The 26,274-nt window shown below is 39.2% G+C and overlaps 1 protein-coding gene across 15 annotated transcripts in view; it reads left to right on the top strand.

Annotated features, from left to right (window-relative positions):
* BCAS3 (BCAS3 microtubule associated cell migration factor) overlaps window positions 1-26,274 on the top strand; it is a 298,450-nt gene that overhangs the window by 17,508 nt on the left and 254,668 nt on the right. For all 15 annotated transcript variants that reach the window (XM_085557228.1, XM_077787569.2, XM_085557225.1 and 12 more), the window contains exons 7-9: window positions 2,387-2,459; window positions 15,385-15,492; window positions 18,031-18,107. In XM_085557228.1, coding sequence (XP_085413354.1) covers window positions 2,387-2,459; window positions 15,385-15,492; window positions 18,031-18,107 — 258 coding nt within the window. The remainder of the gene's footprint in view (window positions 1-2,386; window positions 2,460-15,384; window positions 15,493-18,030; window positions 18,108-26,274) is intronic.

Here is a 26,274-nt window from a genome sequence, read left to right on the forward strand (position 1 = left end):
GAATTACACACCAGGAAAATCCACTCCATGGTGCCTCTGACCACTGCTAAATAGGTCAGAGTGTGAAATTCATCCAGCACGTTTCCTCCTGCTGGGAAACCAGGGGCATTTCCAGACTTCTGAGCAGCCTTTGAGCTCCTGTGACATCCACTGGCTTCCACTTGTATTCTGCACAAAGATGTGCTGCTTTTGGTGGTGTTGTCACTATTTTTATTGGCATTATTGAGAAGCCTTAGCCAAACCCTGAGGTCCCTATTGACAGTTTCATCAGCAGGACAGGGTCTAAGCTGCTTTGAGTTTAGTGTGGGTAACCTTTTGACTTCATAAACTTCTAAATGTTGATTTGTATGAAATTTCATTTAGCCACAGAGAGATTTTTTTTCCCCCTCTTTTTTTTTTTTTTCAATTTTAAGCACACTAACTGAAGTTAGGTTTTTTAAAAACCAAACCTATCATTTAGCTAAATGGAGCTGTAGATAAGGTGGTGCCTTGTTGGCAGGAAGGGCAGTTTTCATTACTTTAATTGTGTGATTTGTCAGGATTTCCAGCATTTTATAAATGCTGTAGTGTTATATGACAGAGTTAAAAGGATTTAGAATAAAAGGAGTTTAAGAAAAAGACTTTGCAACAGGATTTCAATACTTTTTGTATTTGGGGGGATTTAGAGAGCTGTTTTTCATTTCAATTTTGTTAAACACTGTGTGTGCAGCAGGTGTGTGCAACGTCAGCGCCTCACACATGCAAATAAACACAATTTTACAAATGAAAATTAATCCAGCAGAACTTGGGAGATTAAATGCCACCCCAGACCTGGGAGAAGCTCCTGCTCCATTAGAGCCCAACACATGTCACTCTGTGCAATCTCGTGGATGGGACAGCTATTAACCTGATTTAATGCCCTCAGAGGCCTCCCAGTAATGATCCTTTCCTGCACTATTAATATTTACATTCGGAAAGTATTGAAGCAGAAAATGGATTTTTTAAAATTGAGGGATTGGAATCATTATAGACAGAAATCAGAAGTTTAAGCACCTATCACAGAAATTTTGCAAATCTGTGCCGTGGGTATTAAATCTGGCATTGCTTTTGATTTTTGGGGCACTTGATTCCCTGGATTCCCCCCCACGTTTTTCCTCTTTCTTTCCCCTTCCTGGTCATTAAATTAGACCATAAAGAAACATCTGAATTTGTGTCTCTAATACATCCTAGTGAGAAAAGAAGGAAAAAAGTCGAGTTAAATACTTCAGGTGAAATCCTGAAGTAGTGAAATCCTGGTAGTCAGCATTTCACCCTCAGTGCTGGGAACAGAACAAATGGAATTCATCTGGTACCTGCATTGAAGGAAACAAATGGGCTGCCAGACTCTTAAGAAGACTTTTATGTTTCATTTATCAATTTACAGGTCAGTACATACAGTACAGGTTTGACTCACCAAAGAGCTTGAAATAATAGGAATAAAAGAAAAATACATCTGGCTGGTTTAGGTTATTTGTAAAGCTATTGTTGATGGTGGAGTTATTGATGTGACCCATTTGACTTTTTAAATACCCAAAGGTGTAGGAGGGAAGATTTTTCCTTGTACAGATGAGAGGACTGAACAGTGTTTGTTACAAATTAAATGCATGTACCTGAGTCATTAATAATTAACAGTCTGCTATGTCAAACTCTATATTGTTAATTGTTGTGCCTTTCTGAATAAATGATTTAGTTTTGTACAGTAGTATTCAAGATATAAATTTTGAGCAGACTATATCACTAATATTCTTTAGAGATCAAAGGGTTTGGTGTATAATGGAGAAAAAAAATTTCCATTATTCACTACACATGTGCAGATCTATAGATAGATCATTAAAAAGGCAAAGGTTGAAAGAAAATGGAGGAAAGTTAGTAGTGGTGGTACTGGTTGTTATTTAAATGGGGTAGAAACATACCCTGGAATTCAGTTAAACATTGTTCACAAGCAGGAGTGAGGTTTTTTGGGTTTTTTTTCCAAATTTAAAAAACTCAATAGCTCTGAGGTTGGCACTCCTGGCTTCCACTTTTACAAAGTAGAAATCAAGATGTGAGCCCAGGCAGAGCTGCAAAGAACTTCATAAAAACAATGAAAAATGAGCAAGAACCACTTGGTGCAGTCACAGAATCCCAGCCCCAAGTGGGATGAACAGAAAATCATCCCAAAGCCTGGCCACCTTTTGCTGCTTGTGTTGTTTCTCATTCTCATCTCTGTCACAGCTCTGCCTGTAATTTGAATTTCTGTCCCTTATCTTGCACAAGCTGCGAGTTCTGTGTTATATTCAATATACTGGGCCCCAACCTGAACTTGGAAACTGTACAAACAATACGTGGTGATTTGCTTTTTCTTTCCTTTTGTTTTCCCTCTTGCCAGGTGCTCAGAAATGTGATAATTTTGCTGAGAAGAGGCCTCTGCTTGGTGTATGCAAAAGCATTGGATCTTCTGGGTAAGAATGTTTTTTGTGGATAAAAGGAATATATAAATTGTATTGCCATCTGAAAAGCCCAGCAGATGACATCTTTAAAGTTTTGTTCCTTTTTTCTTCATGGGATAACACTGGGATGTGGCTTGAAACTATTTTTTTTGGTGTGCCAACATATATTTTCCTATGACTTAAGCTTTTGGAAAGGAATAAAAAAGAGACTCTTGATATAAAATAAAGAGGTATTTTAAGTTTATTTTATTCTCAGTGGAATCACAACTTTATGATTAACCTTTTCTGATATTAATCCAGGTCAGAATTATTATTGTGAAGTGTCTAAAGCAATCTCTGTGTCTTAAAAAGTAATTTTTCAAGCAGCAAATGAATTACAAATACCAAGCATTTCATTGTTGCAGCCACACACTGTTTATTAGCAAAATACATGTTAAACCTCCTTCCTTGAGTTACAAAAAATCAGTTTACAGTCCTGTTTTGTGCTCTCTCCAGAATTGTTGTATTACTGCTCTTATAAAAGAGGCCCTTGAGATATTTTATGTTTGATTCAGACAATGCACAGGATTTATATCTCTACCTACAGGAAAATATTTGCTTTTCAGGAGTAATCCTCTACACAGCCATTTAATGACTGAGCAGTTGAAGTAAATCTTCTTACAGTTGTAAGACTAATTCTGTGCCACACCTTTTTCAATTAAGAATTTAATCACCGTGTGTGTCAAGGAAGAACTGTCAAATCTTTACCTTTCTCTGTTATTACTGTGCTAAATTGCAATATTAATGTTACCTGCCTTAAATGTTTGAATTAGAATCCACATAAGGCAGAGAAGTGATTTTTTTTTTCTTTATGCATTTATAACTTGCAAAAAACAGTTTATGGTGATTTTTCTCCCTTTTCTTCCCCGCCCTGTAAGTTTAACTACTTATAAATTAGAGGTGCAAATACTGCTCTGTTCTTATCCAAAAGTGTATTTATATATCTAAAGGATATGTTGGTTTAGTAAAAATCTTCCTTCCAGTCTTGTTTTAGAAGCTGAGATACCTGAGAAATGACCAAACCCTGAAGATAATTATTTTCATTTTCATTGTGCTACTGTATTCCTCAGTTAAGGAAAAATAATGGAAAATAATTCAAAGATTCTGGGCAGTTTCTGCTTTCTTAAAAAAAAAAAAAAAAAAAAAAAAAAAGCCCCTTATGTGTTTTCAGCACCATAATATTGTAATTTCCAAATATTTTTTTTGTTGTTGTAATTATTAATTAATATCCCAGGTGAATTTTCTGATAATAGATTTTGTTTTCTATTCTTGTATATGATCATTTCATACTCATCAACAAGATGGAACTTTTGTCTTATATCTGATTTTCTGGTACACACATTTTTGTATTTTAAAAGTCCCATTTTTCCAGCTAGTAAAATGACTGAAATGTTTCACAGGGGGGTTGGCCTGGATGATCTTTAAGGGTCCCCTTCCAACCCAAACCAGTCAATAATTCACTGTATAATCTTTTCACAACAATTGTTTTCACAGCCCCCTGAAAGATGCAGTCCTGACACAGAAATGGGAAACAGATTGTGGTTTTTGGCTGGTATTTCTCTGCTGGTTGGTTCAGTCAACTTCAGTCTTAGATTACAAGATCTGCAAATTAAAAGGAAAGCCAAAAAAGAAAGAATATCTGACTAAATTTTGGGGTTGTGGAGGGTTGTAAAGACATGCCTGCTTATTCCTGGTGATAAGACAAACAAATCTTTATACGCACACAAAATTAATTGATGGGTTTGGTGCATATTAATGCATTTCCTAGGTGGTGAAACATTAAGATATCCCTATTTTCCCCACATGGGCTATTGAAGCCATAGTTTGGAACAGACTGGATCTGTAAAAGCACTTTCAAATACACCAGAGAGGTCCAAAATACATTACTTTCATTCTGTTCAAATGTAAATGTTAAATAAATACTTCAGTTTAAGTAACGGAGAAGTTTAAAGGGAAACCGACCAGGATAATTCTGTTTTATTTCAGATTATTACAAAACCAGTTGAGAATAAATGGAGAGATTGCAAATTTGCCCCTCAGTAGATAATATAGGTAACAAAAAAGCTGAAAATAATCAAAATGCCCATTCCAGGAGGGAAATAAAAGCACATGAAGGAGCAGAGGGCAGGGAAGGCAGAGCCCTTGTGCTGTCACTGCCTGCTCTTCTAAAGCCTTTCTCCCGTTCTGCATCTCTAAGCCACCCTTATAAAAAGCATTTGAAATTTTGGTTCCCTTGACCTGTGTCTAAATTACCAAATCATTTTGCTAAAAGGTTAGCAGGTGATGCCAGATTCTTAGATGGGCAAGTATGATGATCAGCTAACGATGCAGGTGCAACTAATTAAACAATCAGTAATAGATTATTAAAATGTAAGAGTGAGGCCTTTAGGAAGAGTGCAGGAGCACAGGCAGTGGCTCCTTCAGCAGTGTCTAGCCTGTGCTGGCTTTCCAGCTTGTATTTTTTGAAAGGTGAATTAATTTGATGATATCCAGTGGTGGAAAATTTTGGATGACTTGAAGAATTGGATGGAGGTCGTTCAAGGGCATGAGAAGCAAGAGGTAATCTTTATTAATCATGGGAGGAGAGAGGAAATTAGGGTAAATTAAAGAAGGAGGAGTAGTTGGAGCAAACAAAATGTGTAACTTTGGCTAGCCAGCATTTTTTTTTCCCCTGCTGATCTGTTTACAAGGCAAATCAATTGACAGCAGATTTTCAGGAAGCGTGTGCTTTATTCTCATGGCTACTGTATATTAAATTAATTAAATTAAATCCTGCTAACCTGAACCCAACTTCAGCTCAGGAATGTGTTTATGGGAGTGCTCAAGTTTAGGAAGCAGCTTCGCATGAGTAACAGCACAATTAAAGCGTTAATATTTTCTCAATTAATATTTCAGAGTCATGTGAGCCTGGTCTGGGTCTGGCAGATCACTGGGTAGTGCTAAAATCCAGTGTCCACTCCAAGTGTCTGAAGCTTTTAATGCTTCAGATGAGCTGGCTGGGAAATGATTTGTCAGCCACAAACAGCAAAGCTCCTGCAAGGATCACCCAAGAGGAGGAAATGAGCTCTGGTGAATGAAGTTTTTGTTCCCAGACACTGCTCAGGGGAGCTCTTCTGGAATGCCCTGAAATTTTAGAAATTTCCTCTGTTTTTTTCCTAGTGGTGATGGTGAGGACTCACCTGGCTCAGCTCTGCCGTAGGCTGTGCAAAGGGTGTGGTCGCTGCAAGTAGAAAATGCAGTTTGTTTTCTGAAATCACACAGAAAAATGGTCTGGGCCAGATGGTTGTGGTTTTCAGTTGTGTTGGGCACTCTGTAATAGATTTTCATGAAGTTTGTGAAGTATTTGTGCTTTTATTGAAGACTGTGCAAAACTCAGATTTTGGGAGGACTCTCAAGCCTAGAAAGCAAATTTTATTTAATTATTATGTTCTGAAAAAGTACAGTAGGACCTCTAAAGTTGGTCAAAACTCTCTCACTTCTGTTACCTTTGGGGATCTGAGTCCCAGAGCTTTCTGTGCTGCTGCATAACTGCAAAGCCTCATTAACTGCAGAGCTGTGTGGTGTCAGCTGCCTTGCAAAGACTTCCTTCCCTTCCAGCAGATGAAAAACATTTTCCTCTCTGATTTCTTTTAGGAAAATTCAGTTTAGCCTTAGCAGGTTATGTGGTAGCTTTTAAGATCCTGAGAGAGGCAGGAATAAAGTAGTTTAAACTTTTTTTAGTGATGCTGGAAGGGGTTGTTATGTGCTAAATATAGAATCTCCATTTTATAAAGATCTCTTCAGATCCCAGCATTTTTTCCTGTACGTTGATTCTGTCATTATAAAAATGTACTTTTTTTGTAATGTTGAAGTGATGTTTGCTGGTAATTCTGTGAATTTTATCATAGATTCCAATGCCAGGTGTTGGAGCTTTAATGGAATAAGGTGGTGTTTCCATGTGTAAATACCAAGGGCACGAAAGCTCTGGCGTTCCTCTGATACTCCAAATGTTTGTCTCGGTGAACCTAGAGCAAGAAATAACCTTTGAACTATAATAAACTGTTAATCTTGGATCAAAACTGGGAGAAAATGAGTATTTGGGGTCAAACCTTGACCAGCTGGTGAGAACCACGGGTAGTTTTGACCTTCTGGAGGTTTGATTTATGGAGCTGTAAAAAGATAAACCTTTTCCAAGGCATCCTTGGGTTGCAGTGGAGGTTTGGGACAGCAGATTTCTGAGCTGAGGCACAGTTTTGTTTTACTGCTGTTCCACCCCCTTTGTGTGTAGTGATGCAGGGAGGGGATGGAGGGATGGGAAGGATGGAGGGAAGGAAGTCCAGATCAAACCAGCTGGAGCACAAAGCTGCCCCCAGTAACTTGTCAAAAGAAGCACCACAGGGAAAAGATAATGCACAGCACCATTACAGGCAGGGCTGCCACTTCCAGGGCCACTTTAAATTCCACTTTAAATTATTAAATACTGTAAACGCTATAAAGTTAATTAGAAGAGGAACAAACTCTACAAAGATAAATGTGTTTTCAATATGTTTCGCAGGGAGGGTACAGTAGAAACCAGTGAATGAGAGGAAATTTATTTCTGGCAGCACTCTAGACATGGAGCTGTGGTTGAACTTTTTACCCTAATTACGTCCCCACTAATGCCTGCAGCGGTCTGGAATCAAAGTGGCCCTTCAGGCCCTGGAAAGTCTCTGATGTGGCGAGCGTTTGTTGTGTGCTGAGGGTTACTTCAGAAAAAAACGGAATATTGTGACAGGATTTTTCAAAATTTCTCAGTTACCACCCACCTCACTTGTTGCCTACAAAAATAGAGTAATTGTTTGCATCTGTGTGTTTTTGTCTGTCTTAGAAATAACTGTTATAAATCAATGTGACAGACCCGGAGAGCAGTTGAGGATTATATTTTCTTTTCTTATATGTTTTAGGGTTATTCCTGTGTTCTGTAGTGTAGGAAGGATTTAAAGGACATAGAAAAGCAGAAATATCAGGATGATTGAAGCTGTTCTCTTTTCTTAAGGACGCTTAAAGCCATCGGATCCCAGTGGGTTCACAGAGGGTGCTCTTTAATCTGTTTTTTCCTAAACAAGTGCAGTCACTTCTTGCTTGTAGTTGGAGCAGCTGATTGCAAACTTCTTCAACTTCCAACCCATGTTTCTGTATTGTGACACAACTGCTGCCACTCAAGTAATTCCCTACAAATTGACAGTATTTGGACTTTGCATCTGTTACTAAATGCCATTTTCTCCCTTACCATGGGCTCTCTCGAGTCCTTCCTGTGTTTTTCCTTTCTTCAAAAATGTTTAATATACAGACTAAATGTCTTGGGAGTTTGCTGAGCTCAACCATTCATGTATGGATGAGCTCCTCTTAAATCTCCACAGTAGAGGAAAAAACAATTAAAATATAACTTCAAAAAAGCTAATATAATTATTTTTCTTTAGTTCTGTTTTTTTAACAGGATGAATGATCTTAGTAGTTTTAAATTTTAAATTTGAATGTATAACTCAGTAAATATTTCTTCAGTAATTCAAAATAGAGATTTAGAAGGCTTCTACTTTGTGAAAAAGCTGTAAGGCACGTGCTTAAAAAAAGATCTTCCTTAATGCCTTCTTTCTTTTAATTCTGACTAGGTAATGTATGAGGATATCATCTGAGGAGACCCCTCACACATTTCTGGATGGTTGCTCAAAGACTTATTTTTAAAATGCTTGGTGATTCAAATTATTGATAGAACATTTTAATGATAATATTTTACAGTGAGGCAATAATAAAATAACACTACATTTTAATCAATTTTGTCTGCACAGTTTGAACCAGTTCATCTCCCATTTCAGCATCAGCTGTGTTAAGTGAATTTCTGGGGAGAATGCTGTGTTCCTGTGTGTCTTTCCTTAGCAATTTCAATTTCTCCTGGGAATATCAACCACTTTTAACTAGGAAATTCCTCTAAATTTAATGAAGAGTGCTGCAGTAGAGGAGATGATTGTATTGTCTTCATTGAGAGAAAGGATATAAAATCAACTGAAGTTTGTTTTTGATGTTAAGCAATTCATGGAGGGTTTCAACTTTAAGACCAATGTAAGGAAAAGCAGAATATTCCTTTTGCTGCTAATGGGGCTCCACAAGTAATTATTTTCAGGTATAATTTCATCATTTCAACCCAGCTTTGGGTGAGTTCAGCTACGGTGAGAACTCTGCACATCTGTAGAGCATGGTCTGTGATTCAAGTCATAAAACGGAGTAAGAAATACCTAAGAACATATAATTAATGGGCACTTGGGAAAATTCTGGCCTACCTGATGTGACCAGAACCTCAGAGCAGCTTTGCTGTTCAGAGCACTTTTCAAATGCTTTAACCATAAGATCTGAGCTCATTCCTGCTCAGCTTAGAGTCATACGCACTCTAAAACCCTCTAATTATTTCTTGGAAACTGGATTGTTTTCAAGCTCCTCAGAAACTGTCATTTGAGCCATAAACTGGCATATAAACAATTAAGGTTTAGCAGAGCTCTGTGCAGCTGACAGACATCTTCTAATGATCTCCGTCACGCAACTGCAGGCAGGGGCTGCTTGATGCCCAGGTGATGAAGTGTTGCACAACCCCACGGGTTTTCTTACGCCGTTAATGACACCGAGGGCAAAAGAATTTTGGTTTGGACAGGTCTGGGCAGGGTTTTGTGCTCGGTGGTGAAGCCCCAAAGTGGTTCTGAGGGCGCGGGCCTGGAGCCGCCGGCTTAGCGCTGCCTTTGTTGGTGCTGAGGGGAGAGGGTGCCAAGGGTTTGTGAGCTTTGTGAATCATGAGGGGAGAGCACAGAAAAAGGGGAAAAAAAAAAAACCAGCCTGAAATCGAAAGGAATGGGCTACAAGAACCAACAGGATGAAATATTTGGTCCTTCGTAAAGGTTTTAGCGGTGGCAGGAAAAGGTTTTTCAGCGCTGGTTGTTGAATGTTCGGGCACACACGAGGTGGGGCTTCACAGGGTGAAGAGGAACCTGCCTCAGATATATACAATAGTTATGTATATGCTTAAATAATCAGCTATCAGCTGTGTTAACTGTGCTGTCTTCTGAATACTGGCAGTATAAATGCCTCAGAATACAATAGTTATATATATGCTTAAATAATCAGCTATCAGCTGTGTTAACTGCTGTCTTCTGAGGCACCATTAATCAGGAAATAATGGCAGTACAAACGCCTCAGAATAAAGGAAAAAAGCTCTGACACTGCTTTGGAGTGTTAGAAATACCAGCACTTTTAAAAGCTGAGGCTGTAAGTGGCTCCAAAATGCTCATTTTGGGTTCTACATGTGCTTGGTGGAATTTGGCTGGAGCTGAGGTGTTTCAGCATCAGTTTGCCCTCAGAGTTGTGATCCTTTTTTCTTAAGCTGTGACATGTGGCTGTCTCTTGGTCCACAAAAATTGCTACATTTTTGACTTTGGTCCACCCTGGATGATCTTGGAGATCCATGTGGCTGTTACTGCAATACAGATTATGTGCATTTATTTCAGTGGTGAGTTCTGCTTCATTTGACAGCAGGAAGGGCAAGACAACTCTTTAATTTTGTCTTTTTTTTTTTGGGAAACACATCAGATTGTGGCTTAATCAGCTGATCACAGAAATATTAGTTGTTGCTAGAGATATGATAAATGCAGTTGTATTTGGTCAGAACTTAATCTTAGCTTACGTTCATGAAAATTTACAGAAATGTGTTTTAGTGCATGTTCCCAGAATGATCAAAGACAGCCAGTGCAGGTTCATAAATTGTGTATAAAAGGCTTGTTTAGCTACAAACAAGCAAAATCTAGTCCAGAATATACCAGAAAAAATGATCCTGCTCTTCAAGTGGATCTCCAGCTGTACTTTCCCCTCAGTGCTAGCCACGGTCAAGTAGACAGACAAATCTCCGGAGATGCCACTAATCTGCCTGTATTAACCAGCTGGAAATGTGATGGGACAGCTCTGCTCCGGAGCATGTGGCACGTCTCACTGAAGTGGAAAGTGTGTCACACCCGGGTGTCCCTGCAAAGGCCACAGCTGAGGAGGCAGCTTGTGCTGGGTTTTACACTCCAGCGACGGCAGTGCCACGTGCCGGGGACACCGAGGTGGCTCTGGGCTCCCGTCAGCTCCGTGCGTCCTGAAGTGTAACAACAAACCCAATAAAACCCCCTCAATCCTAGAAAGAATCTTCTGATGATGAGTGAGGGAGAGTACAACAGTCAAAGAGTGTTATGTGCTGCTGGATGTGGGAAGAGCTGCCAAAACAAGGAGTTTGGAGGTTGCTATTCCGATATTCTTAAGGATTCCCCTTTTACTTTTCTGTCGTAGAATCTGTTGCAATAATCAATATTTGCACAAACCAGTCTTAAGTTTTCCCCCTCTAACTGAAGTTTGACACCTCAGCTACAGGTGAGAGGTGAAGGAGTTGCTGGTTTCATGGAACAGCAGTGGATTAATGCTTGTTGAAAGCACTCAGAATGGAAAAGTCACTGTGGAGCCTCAGGTTCTCTCACAGACCATGGCCAGAGTTATTCAAGAGACAGAAACCAGTCCTTCACCCAATCCCTCAATCAATTCTTCAGCCTGGGTCATTCCAGGTGCAATTAGACTCTGTCCTATGATGAAATGCCTCAGTGATGAACTAACAAATAAAATTACTTATGTTCAAAAAACAAAAGTAAAATGAGCCTGAAACCAGACTAATTTCACCTGTTACAAAAAGATTTCTGCAGACTTGGTGACTTCTTGTGTCACAGGCAAGTAATAAAAATATTTTCAGTGAAGATGGTGAAGTACACAGAGAAGGTGAACTTTTTTTCCTGGGATGATAGACTTGATCAAAACATTTGAGGAAGATACAACAATGAAATTTGTATCTCCTGGTGTTTAACACAAGTATTTTAGTGCTGTATCAAGTAACTCCCTCCCTTGTATTTAAAGGATTATATTTAGTAACATGTGTCTAAGGTTGGTACAGGTTTTTCTTATTTAGAAATAAGTGTTTCCATGCTTTTTGCAATTTGTGGTGCACTTAAAATGTCTCTGCTGCTTTGTAATTCAGTGCTGTACACACATTTTGAGGGAAGTGTCACTTTCTGAGAAATTCTGTGCTGCTTTTCCTGATTTTGAATGAATCTGTTAAGTACCATGAACTAGAAAATTACTTCCAGAGCGGAGTTTTCAAGTTTTTATTTGAAAAGATGGGATGCAGAGAGCCTATAGATGATGAAAGTCCTAGTGAAAGCTCTTTCTGCAGTGGTGTTTAGAAAGAAATAACTGGCTTTATTATTTTTTAAAAGTTTTCTTTCTGGTGTGCATCCTGCAGAAAGAAGGGGAGAATTACCCTGCTGAGGAGGGCTGAGAGGAGTTTGGTGCTAGGCCTGGAAAACAAACCTTACAACTTAAGGCTCAAAAGTTTTTTTCACTTTCTTGGTGCCTGGATTGCTCTGGGTGATTTCTGACAAAAGGTAACTGAAGGCAATGAAACTTTTTGTGTCCTTGACAGAGACACAGAAGCCAAAAAGCAGAATATGTACCAATTCTGTCAGGCACTAAGAAGTCATTTCATAAAAATAAAAGGATCAAAATGTTGGAACCACTCACCATAAAAATAGAGGACTCATTGTTGGTCAAAGTCTTCTAAGACAAGATTAGGTTGCTTGGTAAAAAATAATTTCTTTGAGCTTTTGGGACATTTTGTGCATGGCCTGGAAAGAGAAGATGATCCTTCCAGAATTAAAATCTGTTAATCTGAGCAAACCTTCTTCAGGGCCCTTGAGGAGAACAGAATTGCCTTTGTGGTCTCACCATGTTCCTAATATTGCTACAAAGATCATAATCAAATCTCATGCTTCAACTTTCCAGTGTAAAGGTTCAGGCAGGAATTTTTCCAATATTCAATTAATTCACTCTGTGCTGTGGTTTTGTTTTGCTTCTCTTCCCTTTCTGTGAAGCACCAGAGACGGAGAACAGGAGAATTGTAACCACTCCTGCTGATTAAAAACTTGAGTCACTGTCAGCATCCTCCTCATTCCCACATGGAAATAGCCTTTTTCTCTTTTTTTTTTACCAGCAACTTACTGATAGATTTGATGCTTCATAGAGTAGTAATTAAAAAAATCAAACAAACAAAAAAAAACCTTGGTGGGGTAATTTGCTGTGCAAATATTTTGGATATACCTTGAACAGCCAGTTCCTTGGAATTGCTGTCACTTTTCTCCCACCTGTTGTCTCTACAAGTTTGGAAATTATATTCCAGTTCAGGCTCTTAGGACCTTAATATTTACAGCAAATTCTATTTTTTTTTTAATCCTACAGGTTGTTAAAGCTGGGCCTAGTAAGAGATTATGTTGAACTATTAGTTACTTTAAACAGGCTTTCAGTATAAGTTTTAATATTTTTGTTTCCTCTTAAAGGCACCAAAAGTAATTAATAAAAATAAGTTTGTGCTTTAGGCTGGGCTTTAAAGAAATTTTGTGAAGGTGGTATAAAATGCAGTGATATTGGCCAAAGATTTTATTAAAGGCCACAATTGACTGGAAAATCCTCACATAAAGAGCATTTCGTACCGGGCAGCTTTCCCAGCAAAAGTTTTATTTTAGTTTTACACCTCCAAGCTCTTTTTTTTTTCCTTTCTAGACTCAAGAGACCAACCTGTCACTGAGGTCCATCTCTCTTTGAGTGGGATGTTCATTGTGTGGCAGAGTGGAGGAAAATCCCTTGACAGCAAAGAAAGCCTTCAAGGCACAGAAAAATTGGCCTCATGTTGATTCCATCACTCTTCTCCTTTTAATTTTTTTTTTGTTTTCCATTAAAAAAGCACGAGGGTTTTGAGTGGTGTGTTTGTCTCTGTGCAAGCATTTTGCACACAGCTTTTTTGCCATGGTGGGACCCAGCAGATCTGGGAGGAGGTGATGCTGTCATGGGGCACAAGCACAGATGTCACCAAGTGCCAGCTGGATGAGGCATCTGCTATTTCCCTCCATCCCTGCACTGCAGCACTCAAAGAGAAGAAGATACAAAGGCCTGAGTGTATTTATACATTTATTATTGCCACATTTTGAAGTTGTTGGTGGATTTGTGTCCATTACCTTTAAAGAAGTTGTTGCTGTCTCTGCAGCTCTTTGAATAATCAGGATCCATAATGAATATTTGTTGATAATCTGTGGGTTTTAGTCACAAGAATTTTATTTGTGACAGAATTTCAGAGTCTTTCTGGCCTATCTATATAAAATATTCCAGGCTAGGGGACAAGGAGCAACCTGGGATAGTGGAAAGTGTCCCTGTAAAGTGCATGAGCTTTCTTTAACATCCTTTCCTACCCAACCCAGTCTGGAATTCTGTGATTTCATTATATTCCTTGGTTATTGGCACTTAACTCAGGGTTTTACCCAGTATGGTTGACAAAAGCATTGGTAGAATGGACTTAGCATGATTGGCCAAGAGATCATGATGATGATAATGCATTTGAGTGACAGAATTATTACCCATAAATTGGAAAAACTGTTCAAAACAGGCTGATGTGGAAAGAGTAATCACTATTAAGTGTGTTGCTATAATTTTAGGTGTATCTACTTTGGAGATTTCTCTTTTGAAATTCCCCTTTTATCAATATTATAATTTGCTAGAGGTAATAAATCACTTCATTTTAAAAAGTTTGTACATAGATCTTGCAGTGGCTTTCTGTGTTTTCGAGCAGGAGTGAACTTTAATGTGAAGGAACTGACTAGAGTTTCACTGGTTTAAAGGTGTTTTTGAAGGGCCTTTGAAGTGCTTGAAGTAATAAATTGCACCCTCTAGTTATTAGCCTAGGAAAATGTATATTTTGGGCAAAATTTCAATGGGCAAAAGGTCAAAAGTTATTTTTTCTATTATTTTTCTTACAGTTGTCTTGCTGTGCATTTACTGTATATTGTACATTACTGTATATTGTACGTTACTGCATAAACCATTTTATGATCTTGAGGCATTGAGGGTAAACAGTTGGCATTTGTCCTCCAGCTTTCCAGAAAATTCTCGAGCAGCTTGAGCAGATCCAAGAGACAAGTGAGTGCTGGGGCAGGAATTGTGTGAAACTCTGTAAAATAAAACAGATACGGGCAGGGGGGAACACCCTCTTTTACCAATGCTCAGGATATGTTTGTACAGCTGGCAATTTGTGCTCCTTCATGTTCCTTGACCTAGAAATAGCCAAGGTTTTAATGCGTTCTTGGAGGGGGAGAAAGGTGTTGTGGAACAGAACTGCCACATCAAAGCCTCTCCTCAGCCTCTAAAAGGGTTTCCACCACTGCCTTCCTCGGCCCTATCGAGCACTCAGCACTTTTCCCACTCAGCCTTTTTTATTAAGAAATGGCCTTGAAGCTTTTATTTATAAGAAAATGATAAAAGTGACACAAAGAGTTGAAAAGATCTGTACGGTTCAAACAAAAGTCCATCAGGACGTAATGTAAATTCGGGGTGAGGAATCTCCATCAGCTCCAGTCAGGCAGCTCCAGCTGCTGCTCTGGGGAAAGTCCTCCCTGTAGGAGAGAGTTACTCTGAGGAGTAGTTTTGTACTAGGATGTGGTTTAAAACTTCCAAAGTCTTCCTGGTGGTAAAAGAAACCAAGGGTTTGATAAGCAGTTGCACAATACAGGTTGATGACCATCGTGGAGATCATAATTCAGTTTTCTTTCTTAATGTAGAAGGTTTATATTGACCCTTTGTTCTCCAGGATTCTGCTGGGATAGCTGGAATTCTGGGTCCAGGACTTGATGTTATTGGAGGTCTTTTCCAGTCTTAATAATTCTGTGGTTCTGTGACTTTTCCTTCAGTGTGCTGAGCAACATAAGGAGGCAGAAAGAATGAAACGCCAGTTTTTAAAATACCCTGATTTCCATTAAAATCTTTTGTTTATTCCTTTCAGCACCAGCCCACCCTACTGCTGTGTGGATCTGTATTCCCTGAGAACAGGAGAGATGGTCAAGTCCATCCAGTTCAAAACTCCTATTTATGACCTGCATTGCAATAAAAGGTAAGGGTGCTGTCTCTGCATTCCTTGTGTGCTAGGGCATGTCAGATTTTGGTAATAAATACAATTTCTGGTGTATGACCTCCCTGATTTTCTTTTTTTTTGACTCTCCTGTAAGCGCAGCTCTGGTTCTCTGTTTCTCAAGGAGTATTTCAGTTGGAATACATCAATGTGCTTCCCCCATGGCTTTGGTTTAAGAAGCTCAAACCAAAAAAATCATTTAAGCTTCTTTCAGTTGTGCTAAAGGGTGAGCAGGAATCGCTGAAATCCTCGATGATCCACCTACAGCTGGGGAAATGGGATCACAGAGAATTTAAACAGCACAGAGCACTAAGGAGTTTATGTCTCTTCTTTGTGTTGGTCTGTCAGATTTTGCCTCCCTGCATATCCAAAACATTCCTGGTGTGCAGTCTGTGGTTTGCAGGGAATAATGTTCCAGTGAGTCAAGTAACAAAGCTGCATCTCTGGGTTGGGATAGAGGGAAAATGGCTCTGGAGCTCTGAGGACCACTGAGTTCCAGAGAACAGCATCTGTTGTGTCCACAGAATCAAATTTTGCTGAGTTAATGTGAAATCCCCATCTCTCCCAGACACACAAAACTGGAGTTTTGTGGTTTGCTTTGTAGTTTGCCGCATCTTTTTAAGGCAGAAGAGAAATCCTAGGATCCTTGTGTGAGGATCCTGCTGATCCCTTGGCACTCCTGATGGGAGAATTTGGAGTGGTGACTTTGGTCCAAGCCCTGCTGACGTTGTGATCCCTTCACCCTCCCTTTACTGCCGTGAGTCAGCGTGGCCTCAGGTGTCCTGGGGGAGTGGTGCAATCCAGTTCCTGGGGTAAAGGTAGAGCCCTGGATGAAGAAATTCCTGCATTTCTTTGGGAATCCATGTTGCCGTGCCAGAATGGATGGTCCTTCAGTAAATAATAACACAAATAATTGGAAAGGTCAGAATTATTTGGGGTTTGTGTCTGGTTTTGTTGCAGATGGGGAGTAGATGAGTGTGCAACTAAGTGTAAACTGCTACTAAAAACAAGTAGATCAATAAATCCTCTGGAATCATCCATCTGGGGGGTTCATTTCTGCAGAAAGACAGAGTGTCTTCAAGGAGGAGAAAACAAAAATCTCCAGGACTGGCAAATAGTCCCATCAAATATCCATGGGTTTTCAATGTATACACATTACACTTCCACCTGCAGTCAAAGCATTCCCATTATTCATTGGTTTCCTTTATTTTAGGCAATATAGAAAAAGTCAGAATTGATATATTTTCTTTTTCTCTCCTGCAGTTTCAGCAATTGGGAGATGTCATTTAATTAAAACTACAAATATGTCCAAAACTAATTTATGTTATTTATATATCTGAAAACATCACCAAGCATGAGGGGATGGTGTATATTTTGATTTTAGTGTAGTCCTTCACTGTTATTGAGCACTCATGGGATAAGAGGAGATATTCTTGTGGCAAAACAGATAAAAAAAAGGGAAAAAGGGGTTAAAGGCTGATTTCACACTTCTGGGAGATAATCATCACCCTTTCCCCAAGGATATGAGTTGAGGCTGAGGTGATTCATCCCATTTATAAAGGTGACTGTTCCAGGCTGTAACACACAGTCATAATGTTCACATGAAGCATTAGGTGTGTTTTTTAGCCAGTGAAAGATGTGGTTAATTTTTTTCCACGTTGTATCTTTACAATTAAAACTATTAAAACAATATTTACTAATGCTCTATATTGACAGCTAATTAAAAAATACTTTCTCACAGTCTGCCTAATGAGAGAATAACAGATTATTAATTATGTCATATTGCTAAATGAGGTTTTATGGGTTTGTTTCCCAGGTGCTTCTTTCATGTCAAGCTTTTAAAAACTTGATTTTGGGAAGTCATCATTGTGGGAGAAAGTGTTCCCTGGTTCTGAAATTTCCAAGATGCTGCTTTGCTTCCACATTTGCATCTCTGGGCTCTGATTTTTTTGAGGCAGCACCACGTCTCCTGTTACCCTGTGGTTTTAGGCCTTTAGGATAGAAATGCGCAACGTACAAGCAAACACATAAAAGTACATCTTTAATATGCTAATTGACCCAAATTCTGCTTCTCTCAGCTCTCTGTGTGCTGATGTTCTTGGTATTGCACACCCCCCTGCTTTTAGCAAATAAAATGTTTTAATAGATTTGCACTGAGGTGGGCAGTGGGATTATTTCACATTTAGCTCACGCTCTGCCAGTTGTTGATTGTTGTTTGAGCCAGTGACAGGAACTGAGGGTCTTTGCAGCTCCATTCTTGCTTTTTAATGGAGCTTTGACTGCAAGAGCTGTATCACAAATGTGCTGTGCTGCTGTGGATCAGCCCCCTGCACTTCCTGAAGTGGAGCTCATGTGGTTGGGAGCAGAGAGAGCCCTCAATAACTGCCAGGGATTGCTAACCTGGCACTTCATCACTGCAGGGTTTATATTGATGCTTTTGAAATAATTACATTTAGATATTGAATCTTTAAACCAATGCATTTAATGCCTAAAGTGGACATTCCATTTCTGTGTTTTCAGGATCCTCGTTGTGGTCCTGCAGGAGAAAATCGCTGCCTTTGACAGCTGCACTTTCACCAAAAAATTCTTCGTTACCAGTACGTACAATTTTGGGCTCAGAGGTGGACAAAACAGATTTTGTTTGTTTGTTTGTTTGTTTCTTTATTTCTAAATCCTCAAAGCAGGTCTCCATGAATCATTTGGAGCTTCAGAAAAACTTGGTTCAAAAAAAAAACCAACCCAAACCCAAATGTTACTCTGTGAATATTTAACTCTTGCCTGTATTTATTATTGCTGTAACTAATTGTAAAGGGCACCCACACTGCCATCCATCAGTAGCTGAACAATTCTTTTGTTCATTTTGTACAAATAAGTGAAAAAGCCTCAGGTGGGAGTTCCAGGTTATCACATCAGCAGCAACGAAACCCATATCAACAGTGATCTACCCACTGTTCATTTTTGGTTGTTCCTGAGGCACATTTGGTTTTTTCATGTGTCTTTAAAGTTCATAATTTAATTTGGAAAGGTCAGAGTTTTCTTATGTAAAAAGAGTCTACATTTTTGTGGTTGTACTTTCAGTCACAATTAGAAAAGTTTAAATTATTTTTTTATATTGTCTCTGTATTTTGGAAAAACCTCCTTAGGAGAAGCTGTTTCTTGTCATAGTTTGAGGGAAAACAGCTTCATGCAGTAATATTAAAGTTGCCAATAGGTGTCAGTTTCTTCCTATCCATGGATGTGAGATACTGGGAATCTGCTGGGATTCAGTGACAAGATCCAAATGGGAAAGGACTTATTTCTGTCCTATTCACCACTCCCTTTTATTTCATCAAAAAGAATTCGAGTACAAGCCTTGCTTTTTTTTAGACCAAAAGTCAAGAATACCCCTCAGTTAAATATGTATTCTGAGAAATTTTGGGCTTATTTTGTTGGATTTTTTTAAAGATACTGTAATTTATTTTTAAAAATTAATGTTCTGAAGTTAGTTTTGAGGAGCAGCGATACTCTATTCTTAAATATAACTTTGATTTGCCTTTTGTGGAACAGCTATAGAATTTAAAGAGGATTAACTAAAACTTTTGGAGATAACGACGAAAATATTTTTTAAGAAGTTCAAAAATTCCTGAGATGTCACTAATGCCAGTGTATTTCTCCAACTGTGCTGCTTTTTAAAATGTGAAATTCAAGATTCTCTGAAACTTTCCTTTGATTTCATTAATGACAACCTCATTTTTGGGGCATTTTGGATGCCCCAGCTGCCAGAGCTGGAGCCAGCACAGCCCTTCCCTCTGGCTGTGACACGGTGTGAGTGGGCAGAGCTGTGGTTTTCCCTGGATTTCTGGCTTTTGGGACCTGTCCTGAGGATCCCAGGCTCAGCCATTCCCTGGATCCTGCTCCCAGGTGGGTGCTGTGCCCTGGCACGTCGGGGCTGCAGCAGAGTTTTGTCTGAGCTTCCCCATTTCATGTGCTGAAATCTCAACCTGAGAGCCTATCTTTAAAGGCTTAAATTCCTCTGATGTGTTTGAAATTGGATGTAAATGAGCTGCCTCGTTAGCTGCAGGGATTTCTGGGAGGCAGCCAACTGGCTGTGACTGCCTTCTTTGGCTGTGCTTTGAAAAAAATTATTAAAGGACAGTGCCAGTATCAATTAAAAAGAATAGAAATCCTTGAACAGGAAGCTCAGGAAAAAGTTCAGAGGCCTTTTGTTTGCATTATTGGGGCAGCCTATGTCCTGATGCTGGTGCACCTCAGCTGTGAGGATGCCACTGCCTGCCCAGAGAATTTGACAGCATGAGAAAGATTTTCTGGTTGGTTTTGGTCAAAAGGGAGGGCACAAAGGGCATAAATATTGCTGAGGATCACTGACTCTTTGAAGGGTTTTGTGTTGCTTTTAGAGAAAAGAAAATATTTTTTTTTTTCAAGAAGATTTGGTGATGGTGTGGAAATCACATCTTCCATCCCTAAGTGCTGGGGGAGCCTTAGAACCTCACTGAGACAACACAAACATGAAGCAGAAGCTCTGGTCTGTTGATTATTTATACATAGAAATGAAATGCAGAATGTCCAATTAAAAGCAGTGTCAGGAATTCTGAAGTTCCTCAGAAATGCTAATGCAGCTGCCATGCACATGAGGAGTATTTGTCTTTCTGTTTTTGTTTTTGTGGTTGGATGTGTAGCTTAATATATTGTTACAATAAATATACCATAAAATATTCAGGATGTAGATGGTCAAGTTCATGCTGCTGTTGGAATGTTTTAACTCCTGCATTTCCTGATTTTTCCTGAGTAAGTTTGACATAGAACCAACCTTTGTTTTCCCCTGCTTGGGATTACATGGAAATGTACTGATTTGACTTGGATGGCAGGGAGCCAGCAGGTTTTATTTGTGCCTTTTTTAACAAAGCCTCTGTGTACAGGTGCTCCAGACTGGGAGAGGGGATTTAAAGCAGGTGGAGGGAAAACATGCTGTAACTATTGTAGAAAAATAACCAGGATATCCCCTAATCTATCCTGTGGGGTGTTCTGATTTTAAAATATCTGCTAGGAGAAGGCAGAACATCAGTCTCATGGCAGTCACTTCCATCCATCACAGCTCTCCTTGTGCTTGGAGCCAGCTCCTTTTCCCTAAGAAAAGACACCAAGGGGAGGAGAAAGCCCAGCAGGAATTCCACATCCTGCACTGGTTTAGATGCTCATGTGGCCAAACTACAAAAAAAAAACAACAATTCATTTGATGCTTATGTTAAGAATGTGTTTCCTTTACTAGTTGTCAGTGTCAAGGTGTGAATTTTAAATAGCTTCTGAAACAGCTCAGAGTTTAATTGTGGTTCACTTCAGGTTTCCTTCAGAGCCTTTTCTGCATGTGACTGAAGGATCAGAAACCAAAGTGATGCACAGAAAGTGGTGCTCAGGATCAGAAACCAGAATGATGCACAGAAACCAAAGTGATGCTCAGGCTTTTTTTGCCTCTACTTTGCTCTAAACAAAAGCTGCAGAAAAGCTGAATTCCATTGATTTCTATTCCATCAATGCTTCTCACCCCCAAACTGCTTACTTAGTGCAACATTGCTGATTATGAATATGGCCTGATGGATCCTTTCCTTCTCCAGAAAGAATATCCTGCCCACCCCTTGGGCCCTGAGTAAAGATCCTCCCAGATAACATCATGCATGTGGCATCATCCTGTGTCTGATAACGAGGGCCTGCTCAGCTTCCCTGGCCCTTCACTCCTCCTATTGATAAATTCTCCATCCAGGATTCCCCAGGGATGGAGACAGTTATTGCAGCCATTAGCTGGCACCACGTTTCTATTGATGCTCTTCTGTAGAGCCCTGAGAGGTAATTTTGCAGATTTTAGTCAGAGTAGTTTATTGTCTAGAAAGTCTGGAAAGGCTCTCCTCACCACAAGCCAAAATCAGTGCGTGGATGTTGAATGCCCTGCACCTCTCCAAGTGAATAAAACCCCCAAAGCAAATGGTGTTGGATGCTCAGATCTGCACTTTGGGTTTGGGCTTGCTGTTTGCTCTCACATTCACACACAAGGAACAATTTGGTGCTTTCAATTTGTCACAGGGCTGGTCTGGAAATCTTCAAGGCTTTTTTGGCCATTTCTGTTGGAATTCCTTTCCTCTCAGGCTCACGGAAAGCAGTTTGAGCTCTTGACTTTGAAGGAAAAACTCTGGGTGTCTTATGGAGAGGTTTAATGCCTGAAGAGTCGCATTCTTTGAGAAGTTTGTGTGTTCCCCTCCTCAGCTGTGGGCATTTCTCCTGGTTATCCCACACGGGATAATAATTGACAGGATTCCTTTGTCTGTGGGGGACCAGCTCAGAGCGAAAGTCCTCGGGCCAGGTGGGAAGGGAGCTCCTGAGTCACAGGATTTTCTTGATCAGTGAAGAAGGGCCAAGTATGTCCCTGTGGATTGCTATAAGCACTTTTAATTTTTATACACCCACATTTATATGAGCACCTACCCCTTCATAGTGTATTTCCCTGAGAAATGTTGATTTAATTTTGCTTTTTCTTTTTAACGGCATTATTTATAAGAGTGTTTTCTTCCTGGCTGTGGGAATCAGTGTCTCACCATTCCAGGATAATGCTGAAACACTTTTTGGAAGGGCCTTTAGGGCACTGTGGTGGATTTATGGGAACAAACAGCTTTGGTGATCGCAGGAGGTTTTGCTCCACTGCAGGAAAATGTAAATAAAACAGAAAAGCTGCATGAAGCCACAACAGAGGCCTCAGTCCCCAAGATGTCTGTCTGTCATATCTCCTGGCTCTGACAGTTTTACAAATTAGATGTAAAACAGGAAGTGCTCTTTGTTTCTATATAAGTTATTTTTATCTAAAGCACCCAAATCCTTAATGTTAAAGGGCAAACAAAGGCATCTGACATTGTCATGCACAGAAATAACAACCTCAGTGGTAACTTTTATTATTTGTCACTGTCCAAGTCTGAACAAAAAAAGAAAGTAAACCTGAGATTAAACATTGCCCTGAAATCAATCAAATTGGTGCTGAATTAAACAGCAAGGCCTAATGAACATGAAAGGCCACTGATATTTTTAGTAAAAGCTCTGGGATTGTGCTTGGACCTGTGGAGTAACAGTAAAATCATAAAATCATGGAATTTGTGAGCTGGAAGGGACCCACTGGGACCATCAAATTGCAGATGCTTCAAACTGCTATGGTAGAGTGAACAGGGAAGGAGATCTCCGTAGTAATAATAATAATAATTAAGTAAGAAAAAAAGGCCCTGGATGGCAAGCCTGATTTCTCAGTGGGTCCATCCTGCTCCTTTGCTCTTTTACTCCATTTTATGGGTGATACTTAAACAGAAGGAAGTACAAGAACAATAGAAGAGTTTTGGAAAATATGTGACAGTGTGAGAGTAATAACATTTACACAGGGCCTTTCATCTAGAAGGAACCCAGAGGAATTTATAAACAATATTGCTTTATACAGTTTATAAACAACAAAAAAATTGCTTTGCTAAAAAAACCAAAAAAACCAAAACAACCAACCAAAAAAAAATTAGATAAAACAACTTATATGGTTTGTTTTCCTTGTAATAAACAAAGCTTTTGCTACAACAGTATCACTCTACCCATTATTTATTGCATATTCCCCCTCTGTGCTCTCTGTTGTCATCTGCTTTCTGGCTGCTCTGCACTGCAGGACTTTAAGGATGGAGTTTTGTAATTCCATTCCTATGGAGAGCTCTGTCTTTTGTAAGACCCAGAAAAGCATTACAGATTGATTATTAGAGAAGTAGCATCACTTCAGTGGGTTCTTGGAGCTATTTATTTAAAAATACACAATGGCCCTGCTTCACTGATTTTCAAAGTGATAATTCAGCAAGTCCTTTGAATGATTCAAAGCAAAGAATTTTGGTTGAAATGAGTTACTTCTTTTGGAATTTGTTTAGAAAACTGTGTTCAAAACCACTGGACACTTCATTTGACATATATCATCTTTAATGAACTTTGCCAGGCACTGATCAGAAAAATCCTTGTTTCTCCAGAAATCAGGAAAGTTTCCTTACGATGGAGGTGAGCCTGGTAATCTCTGCCTTCATGGCATTCCCTGTGACCCAGAAGATGCCATTCCTGCCTTATTTTGGGATTAGAGACAAAATCCAATTAAAATCTATTAATACAAAATGCTTTTGTATTAATAACTGCCCATCCTCTCAGCTTGAATTAAAACTGCTGTCCTCTGGTATGGATTCCTCACAGGTATAAGGTGTGACATATCCACTAAAATTCCTTCCCAGGAAACAGTAAATCAAAAATTGTTATAAAAGAGGATGAGTATGGACTACTGCAAAGGAAACTGGAAAGAATTGGGGAAAAGAAAGCAGTGAAAATGATGGAAAAAGAAAATTTTCCTATAAACTGATAGGGAAAAAATGACTGAAACAAGATAGAAGAGAACTTAAAATGTTTTTCATTAAAAAGTAAGAACAAAGTCAAGATAGAGTGGATGAAAGTCTGGAAGATACCAAAACCAGATTTTTTTTTCCTGTGCTATAAATACTGTTGTAGGGAATGAAGTTATTATAATGTGCTGTGAAATTAAAATCAAGCAGTAGTGTCTTAAGATAAACATGATGGGATGTGTTTGAAGGAAAGCAAGGTTAGGTGATTCTGATTTGGCTTTTTCATTCCCTCAGCTTTATTAATTCATGTATTAATTTGCTGTAGTTTATCAGATGTCATTTTACAGTATGTTTTAGTGAGGTTTGAGAAAAAAATTAAAATTGTGCTGTGGGTAGGGAGTTACGAGTGCATCGTTCTGCAAACTGAAAATAAACCCCGACTTAGCTTAGTTCTGACTGTTAACATCAGATTCTTCTGGAGAGAATATTGTATTCCTATATCTCCTTTAAATATTTATTTTCTGAAGAAGCTGTGGAGATGCTGAAGAGCTGCCCCAGTGGAAGTGGTTCGGGTTTATTAGTGGGGTTTTGGTGATTTATTTGCCCCAGCTCTGTTCTAGCTGACAGTAATGACTTTGTTCCTCTGAGCAGAGTTTTCCCAGTGAGCTGTTTGTTTAAAAGACAAGGGAGAGGACAGGAATGTGTTGCTTTTCTCCTCTTGGCTGCTCTCTGTGTTCACATTGCCATCACTGAAGATCCAGGATGAGCTTTTGGAAAGCAATTCAGGGAAAGAACTGGAGCCTTGGGTTTCTTGGAGGAGCTCAAGACTGATGGGAAGATCCAGAGTCAGAAGAGGGGATATTTGTGTGAATTTTCAAAGATGAGTAGAGGAGGTGATTTAGTTTATTATGGGCTTATGGATTTGAATCTCCAAAGGTTGGTAGAGATTTTCATCATTACCACAAGAGTAGTAATTGAAAATTAATGGGAAATAAATAAAGCTTCTTTTTGCTCACTCACATAGCAAACATTTCTATAGCTCTTTGGAGAACTTCAGGCAATGTGGGTTTCCTGTATTCTCAGTAAAACCAAATATATAAAATCAACACAGCAACGAGTAAGTTTAAAGCATTTTTGAATGCAAATAATCACAAATTATATACTTACGGCAGTTATCATTTTATAACCTAGTTATTAAAAAAAAAAGGGAAGAAACTGAGAAATTGTAACAGTGAAGAATTTACCTATGGGGCTGTAGATAATATTTGCATCTTGGAAGTGGGAAAACTGAGGCACAGGATGTGAGGTCCCTCTTCAGAGGGATCCTGGAGCCCATTTCTTATTCCTCACTGTTCCTTAGGGCAGCACCAGTTGGAATTTTTGGGTGTAGGAACTTGATAAAATTCGCAGAAAAACTTGGACTTTGATTCTGATTTTCAAAGTGCAATTTTTCTTCCTTTTTTCCCAGCTTTGAAGTTCCTAATTTTCTCTGCAAAGAGGCAGAAGATAACTGTGTGTACTCAAAAGTTATGAAGTAGTTTCCACTAGGTTTTCACCTATAGTTTTGTGAGTGATAGGCCCAGATAAGCTGGTTCTAAGATCAGATATTTTTTAGTACTTGCTTGATTTGCTGCACTTTTGGAAAGACTTTCCCTGAGTGATCCTTTCTTGGATGACCTCTCGATGCTGTCATTAAAACTTGGAAACTTTGGTCTTCTTGACAGTTAGTTCTGCATTCTCATTATGTTCATTCCTATTGTAAGCACACCAAAGTTGCTGCTGTTATTGCTTAGAATGGCTTTTTCCTCTGTTGTTTTGAAGTCTGGTAGAAATAGAAGTTAATCTTTAAGGGAGTGGGGCTGGTGAGGATTGGATGGCCCAGCTCAGTGGGTCACGCCGTGTCTGTCTTTTCATTTGCCTCGTAGATGATGTTCTGCTGACTCCAGCTGTTTTTTTGGAAAGCAGAAAAACAATTTGCTTTTCCTTCCCATAAAGTATAACCCTTTGTTTATCCTTGTGCTGCTGCAAGTTTCCAAAATGCAAAGACTCGCAAAGAAAAGAAAGGGAGGAAATAGCTCCTTTTTTTTTTTTACGCTGTTTTTCGTATCGGAGAGTAGAGTTTAGGACCGAGCTGAATTGTTGACCTTTGTGGAGTTTATTCTTAGAATTGGTTGATTTGTGTATGGAGTCTGATTGACTGAGCCCAGTTCATGGGACAAACCACGGGCAGTGGGTTTGGGGAGAGCCATCCCAGCTTTTTTGAGTAACTCTTCTGTTCAGTGATCAATTTTAGATTTGAAGAATTCTTGCAGTTCTTCAGTGGCTTCAGTTCACTGAAGTAATTGAGAACAGCTCCCTTTTCTAAGCTGGACTTGCTTTTTGGCTA

Source organism: Lonchura striata, chromosome 19, assembly GCF_050655825.1.
Source record: "Lonchura striata isolate lonStrDom1 chromosome 19, ASM5065582v1, whole genome shotgun sequence".
Classification (NCBI taxonomy): Eukaryota; Metazoa; Chordata; class Aves; order Passeriformes; family Estrildidae; genus Lonchura; species Lonchura striata.